The sequence below is a fragment of the Pholis gunnellus genome (genome assembly GCF_910591455.1).
Source record: "Pholis gunnellus genome assembly, chromosome: 22".
In the NCBI taxonomy this organism is placed as follows: Eukaryota; Metazoa; Chordata; class Actinopteri; order Perciformes; family Pholidae; genus Pholis; species Pholis gunnellus.
In genome coordinates, this window is record NC_136549.1 from 9,472,491 (window position 1) to 9,479,184 (window position 6,694).

A 6,694-nucleotide genomic window follows, 5' to 3' on the forward strand; every position below is an offset into this window, starting at 1 on the left:
GTTGTTTTCCGGCTGCAACATTCCATCAAATGGAAACGGTCTCGACGTCTTGTGCATTTTAATCACATTTTCCCAAAATTCAGCCCGACATATTTGGTATTTTTCAAAACTTTGGGATCGCCACTAGAATTTTAACGAGGGGTTCTTTTGTGTTTTAACAAAGCCTGGACAAACGACACAAGTCTGTGCGGACTGTTCTTCCAGATTCACAATCATTTAAAAACTGGTCCACAGCGCTACCGGGGATAAAAACGCCACGGGGTATCTTTTAATGAATGTATTAGATGTTCATTTTTCTGTCATTCATCTTAACTTTCAATCAATAAATCATGTCAGCACTACATTCCCACACTCTCAACCCCTCGCTCGTTTCAGAATAAGAGTGTTGGCGAAGGGCTTGAACGCTGTCACTGTCCCCTCAATTCTATGTCATCTCTCGTCCTCCTTCCTGCCTTTTTTGTCTTTCAACGCTATTGTAACTCATCTTCTTTTTTTTTATTTCCTTGTGTATCCTTAACTCCCCTTCTATTTCTGCTGTATGTCAGAATATTTTAAAGTGTAAACAGTTCCTTAGAGGGATCCGGTGGCATTTTAGATTTCGGTTTCTTTTATCACACTATCACCGAGTCTGAAGCAGCTCCCATATAGGCACTACGTTTAGCTCCCGGTGCAATAGTATCTTAAATGCCTGGAGGACAAGGTACTGGAAACACAGACAGTAGCTGACTAACAGATTTGTTGCTTTTCACTTTATTTGTGTGAAGTGGGCTCTTGTGGGAAATTACTGTATTGTTTTCATTACCAGAACGCAACGACAGTGACATGATGACTACAGTTTTGCTGATAGTGTAGGTCTATAATATACATACAGTGTTACTTACACGGTGCCAACCTATAGTCTTGTTTTTGTCTCTTAATTCCCTCCGTGTCTCTCAGTTGTCAGAAGCCAGGGACGAGAAACTTGAGGGTCTGAGCCGGGCTGTTGATTACAAAGAACTTAAAGGCAAAGACCTGTCGACTGTGGAACTGGTCAAGAAGATTGAGCAGGTACACGGCATTACATTACATATTCTACTTGGTGACATTTTCATGATTTTTGTTTTCTTTTTTTACGATGACCCAAATTCATGAACAAAAGGCCATAATCATGGTGTCCCTTTGCGTTTAGCTGGAGGTGAAGCTAGCAGAGAGCGAGAGGCAGTCGCTGGAGAGAGAACTCCTCGTGGACCAGGTGACCCGGCTCTCGAAGCCACTCAGCGAGCAGGCTGAGTACTGCCATCAGGACAGACTCTCGCTGGCAAAGAAGGTAGACGGCAAGATCCACTTGAGACGAGGCTTAGCCCATGTACACACACACAACGGAATATAAGCGCTCAGATTAACACGCACACACACGCGCGCGCAAAGATACTCGTTATATCATTCACCTGTTTCCTCACTGTTTACCTCCCATTGTGTCTCTCTCACGCACACACTCGCACATTGTTCGAGGAGCATGAGGAGCACGCAGAGCGGGCATTAAGGAGTTCACCGAGCATTACGGTTTCCTTGGACTCCGTCTCTCTTTATCCCTCATTGGCTGTCTGTGTATAGACATATAAATAGCCTCAGGAACAAGGTTCAACGAGGTTGTAACAACTTGGGGAAATGTAATCATGACATGAATGAGGATGAATTTGGCATCGTGATGACCATTTTGCATCGAGACAGCGCTAAATGAAATCAGATATTTTGAATAATTGGCTTCACCACTTGTGTCTTATGTGTGTCAAGTCATTAATTCTGAGTCTAAATGCATGTTGATTCAGCTAATCTGTGTGTGTGTGTGTGTTTGTGTTGTCTGCCCTGCAGTTAAACGAGCTCCGAACTCACATAATCGACACCAACCACCGCATGATGGCCGTCTCTGCAGAGCTCGCCATGAAGCAAGCTGTTGCGTTGTCTCTCCAACAAGAGATCAAAGGGAGAGAGCTGCAGGTCAGCGGTGGTCCCGGTCGCTCGCAGCTCAAACAGTGGGATCTTGGATGCACATTCACCCCCTCAGTCTCCCACCGTCTTTCTTATTGTTCCTGTCTCTCTCCACTGACCGCAAGCGAAGAGCAGTCATTTCTCACCGTGTCCCATCATTCAACCCGGAACCTATTTATTTATTTAGCTTATTTGCACGGTAAAGCGAATCGGGAGGCGATATAATATTCATTGATAGTTTTCATGAAGAAGACTCCAAGGGGTTCATGAAAATGAAATGTCAGTGAAAGAACAATAAACGATTCAAGAATAGACAAATGAATTAATGCAATGAACGCGTCCGGGAGCATTCACAGTCGGTGAGTTTCATTAAACAGGTTGGGCTGTCACAATATCAGATTTCTTTTCCACTGTCCCATGAGCATAATGCCATATCCATAGCAACCAAGAAAAGTTCAAATGTTGTTTACATTCAAGCCACATAACCTGAGAAGTTGAAATATTAACGAGCCAATTTACCCACCTGGCTGTCTGCTCCTACCCGTGTTGATATTAACAGTAAGTCAACCTCTGAATATTCTTTGCTTATCAAATGAGACGTGTATGTGTGAAACACAGTGACGTGAAATGACAGTACTTACATTTTTAAAGTTTATTTGTATTCCACCTCTGCCTTGAACTCATCCCACGCGTCTCTCTTGGCTAGTAGAAAGCAATCGTTCGTAACACACCTTTTGTTTTGCACCGTTAAATCATATATCATTTATATATAAAACGTAGTAACCAGGTGCCAGATCGTAAGCACGCATCCAGGATGGAGCTACAAAAATGGGCGAGAAAATGGCTTCCGAATGTTTCAAGACTTAGTAACCTGAAGAAGCCTTGCAGCTGATGTATGGCTGCAGCGCGCCGCTGACACAAGTAGAACTAGTAAAATGCGGAGAGCGTAAACTTTGCCCAAATTCTGACAGTAATGCGACCATCTGTTTTTTTTTCCAGGCGCAGTTAGAATTGAATTGAGCCAGGAGTGAGTGCAGAGTGATAGGAATACAAAGTGAACGGTTGTCTCGCCTGCCCCTGTGTTTCCAGATGGACAGGTGCCAGCGGCAGCTGGAGCAGGGCCTGCCACCGTGCCCTGAGTTAGAGAAGGAGTGGAGGAGGATGCTCCGAGACAAGAAGAGGAGACGGAGGGACAAAGAGGAGAGGGAGAGGGTAAAGACACACACACACACACACAAAGATCACTGGTCAAGAATTGATGAAAGCACTGAGGGGCATGAAAAGAAGATGGGATGACAGAAGAAAAGAAAAAAGAAGTGGAGCAGGAATCGATTAAGATTCTGAGGGACAATGGGGGGCTGCTGTATACCTGGACATGCACAGACTCAGGCGGAGAAACTCTCCACACACAGAGATTAGGCAGGATATAGGATTGTTTTCACCACATGCACAAACACAAGGCAGACTGGCAAACAAAGAATTAGCCGCAGTCTACAAGGCACACAAACAGGGATCGGTTGTGTCTGAAACCAGTCTGTTATTATGGCGACTTGTATTTTCTCCCCCAGTTTATTTCAGTTTTATTTCCCTGCATGCACAATGCCGAACCAATTAATCTTCCTCTGAAGATTTATTATTTGTCATGCATTTCAAGGTTCCCCTTGAAATGTAAATGTGTTTTATGAACCTGGTGAGGAGAATATGTTTTGTCCTGTTTTATTTATTGCCAGTTCCTGCTATTTGTTTGCATTCAAAGCCATTATTCCTTTGTTTTGTGTGCAGTCCTTAGATCACATGCCAGCGGATAAACTGTTCATATGCATGAGGAAATCGCCATCTCTTTGAAGTCTCAGTTAGATTTAGGCACAGTTCATTTGCATTTCGCTGTTGTGGGGTGAAAGTCAAAGGGAGGACTGTAGTGTTGTGAGGACATGTGAGCACTGGAAGAGGGTTTTTTTTTTTTTTCTCAGCAGAAGTCCGCCATGGTTACAAATTGATCCATCATCCATATTGGGTTCACAGCAATTTTGCCAGCCACTGTCAGTGAAGTCATTTTATGATATATATATATAAACTGTATGATTATTAAAAAGATAGACGAATAGACGAACAAGTGCAGCTCACTGAATCCAACTTTAATCAGTGATTGTGAGTCTTGGCTCGTGCGCTCAACTGTTCTTTTGTGCCTTTTGCATTATCTTGAAATGTAAAAAAAATAAATGAGTTATTCCATGATTAAAATTCAAGAATTCTAACTATTTAGTCCAAGGTCATGCAGTCCTGCATCAAATATTAAAACTGCCTCTGGTGTGTGTGTGTGTGTGTGTGTGTGTATGTGTGTGTGTGGGTGGGTGTGCAGCTTGCTCAAGAAGACGAGTGGCTGCAGCTGCCAAATGGAACGTACACCACGGCCGAAGCCCGCCCGACCGCATACATCCCCCAGAACGACTCGCTCCCTCTGCCCAAACCCTACGGCGCCCAGGCCCCCTTCAAACCCTCCCAACCGGGAGCCAACATGAGACACTTCCGCGAACCGACGGTCAAACCCTTAGAGATATAGAAAAACGACACACATGGAGTCATGAACCTGTGGATGTTGGTCCACGGTTGTAATTTGTACAAATATATATTTCAGTGATTTGACTCATTTCTGGCTCACACTTATTGATCCATCTGCTCTAACTCTCAGCGCCGCTCCCTTCTCCTCCTCCTTCTCCTCCTCCTCCTCTCTGCTTCTCGTGTATGTTTGTGTCCTCAGTGTCCAGCATACCACTGCTGTTTTGTCATGTGAGAGCGTACTTGTGTACTACATATGGTTGTAATTTTGTTTCCTTATTTTTTTTATTTACTGGCAATAGCTTGTTTACAGTCGTGCTTGCAGTAACACAACATATTTTAGGAGAGTGGAAAGGAAGACGGGGGGGGGGGGGACACGGGGGAGATGAAATCTGTGTGTGTGTTGTTACATCATGTCCTCCAATAAAAAAAATATATATATTTACTTCTGTTCTTCTCGTTTCTTTCTTCCTCTCTATTAAAGATTTTTTTTTTTTTTAGAGATGCTGGAATATTTTCTGCATATTCTTCAGTCTTGCTGCCTTTTCATCCCGCGCACTTGTAATCTTGCTGCTGATGAATAAATTCGAACGGGTTTAAGCTGTAAGCCAGGCTAAGAGTGCCTGCTTAATGCTTGAAATGATAAATGTAAATATAGAGAGGAAGACCAGGCAATGAAAGAGCATAGTGAATGACAAAGAGAGAGGAGAATTTAAATGAAGGGGAACGAAAAGAGTCGGTGGGAAAAAAGAAACTGGATGAAAGTGGAGCTCTAAATGGGGTGAGGAGTTCAGAGATGGTTACTGGTGACCAAAAACAAAGTCGTTTGCCTTTGAAACGTCTACAAATGTACTGGAAGTCGTTCTATCCGCTGATCTTGGCTTGAGGGGAAAGTGGTCTTGGTGTCGATGTGCACATTAAGCAGCTTGCAAGCACGCTTGTGTTTGTGAACCAAGTTCATGTGAAGGCCGTTACTGTGTGCACCGGCCAAGACTGCTGTGCCTCTGCAGTGGTCGCTCAACCAATGTGGAAGAATATAAACCATAATGTACACATATTTGTGTTTAGGAGGGAAAGAAACAAAATCTTTGGTCAATTTATTGTCACAATTATTTGTAAGCGACGAGCTGCAATAGGCTGACGGCACAGGGGACCCCTCCCACCTGCTTAACAGGTGCATTAAAACTAGCTAGCTAAACAGTTAGCTAAACAGTGGAAATAATAAGCTAAAGGTAACAAATAACTTTGGTAACCCCCGGTGTACGCTTAGTTTAGTATCACCACTTGACAGGTTCACGAAAAAAGCAGGTAGTTTATCTGATTTTGAGGCAGCCCTGTCCACCCAGTGGGGTGATGTGTGTCTGTGTGTGTGTAAGTGTGTGCGTGATCATCCACTGCAGGCTGAGAGCTGTCAGATTAAGGTAGCCTCTAACTGTTTGTGCTTATTAGCCGGCTACATAACACCGACTGCATAACAAGAGTTTGGAGGAGGCAATAGAAAGGGGGAAAAAAGGGATTTAAAACATTTAAAAGAGGAATTTCCCCAGAAGAGAGATGATTTGAGATGGGTGGTAAACGAGAACAGATTGTGTAGTTTGGCACTAATGGTATTGCAAAACAAGCCTGTATGAATGCGTGATGGGTGTGTTCTTCCCTGAACGTGATGCAGCGTGTATGACGACTGTATTTCCACTTCCATATTCTTGAGAATTCTTGCCAGGGTTCAAAGGAAACTCAGTGGAAACAAAGAAAGCCAAGGCCTAGCTGTTGCCACAAAGCTTATCTGTACACCATTTTCTTTAAAAGTATGGCAGTAATTCAAGAAAAACACTCAATTTGAAAAATCTCTTTATTTACAATCCATTTGACAAACCTCTTTTGTGTAAACATAAGACACGGTGATTCTGAAGTCCCTTTTTTTTTCAGGGGAATGTTGTAATTCCTCAAATGAAAGCATGACATGATATGTAAACAATCTCTGGCATTTAGTCTCAGATGATGCCAACATTCAGACACTATAAAAAAGATTATGAACACATGCCACACACACACGCACCACTACCGAAGAATTTCCCCATTTACTGTAAGCGCTCAATCATGAAGACGCAGGCACCTTATTAGAACCAGACGTTTGAGAGAGTGTGTGTGTGTGGACAAACTTCTTAATTCT

At 43.2% G+C, this 6,694-nt stretch overlaps 1 protein-coding gene across 1 annotated transcript in view; it reads left to right on the top strand.

Moving 5' to 3' along the window:
* The window catches only part of ccdc146 (coiled-coil domain containing 146), a gene marked incomplete at its 5' end in the record, with an annotated part of 41,229 nt that extends 36,698 nt beyond the window's left edge, over positions 1-4,531 (top strand). The window contains 5 exons of the mRNA XM_079183698.1: positions 937-1,047; positions 1,169-1,306; positions 1,852-1,977; positions 3,058-3,180; positions 4,328-4,531. Of these exons, the coding sequence (XP_079039824.1) occupies positions 937-1,047; positions 1,169-1,306; positions 1,852-1,977; positions 3,058-3,180; positions 4,328-4,528 (699 nt within the window). The 3' untranslated portion in view covers positions 4,529-4,531. The remainder of the gene's footprint in view (positions 1-936; positions 1,048-1,168; positions 1,307-1,851; positions 1,978-3,057; positions 3,181-4,327) is intronic.
* Positions 4,532-6,694: the final 2,163 nt, after the last annotated feature.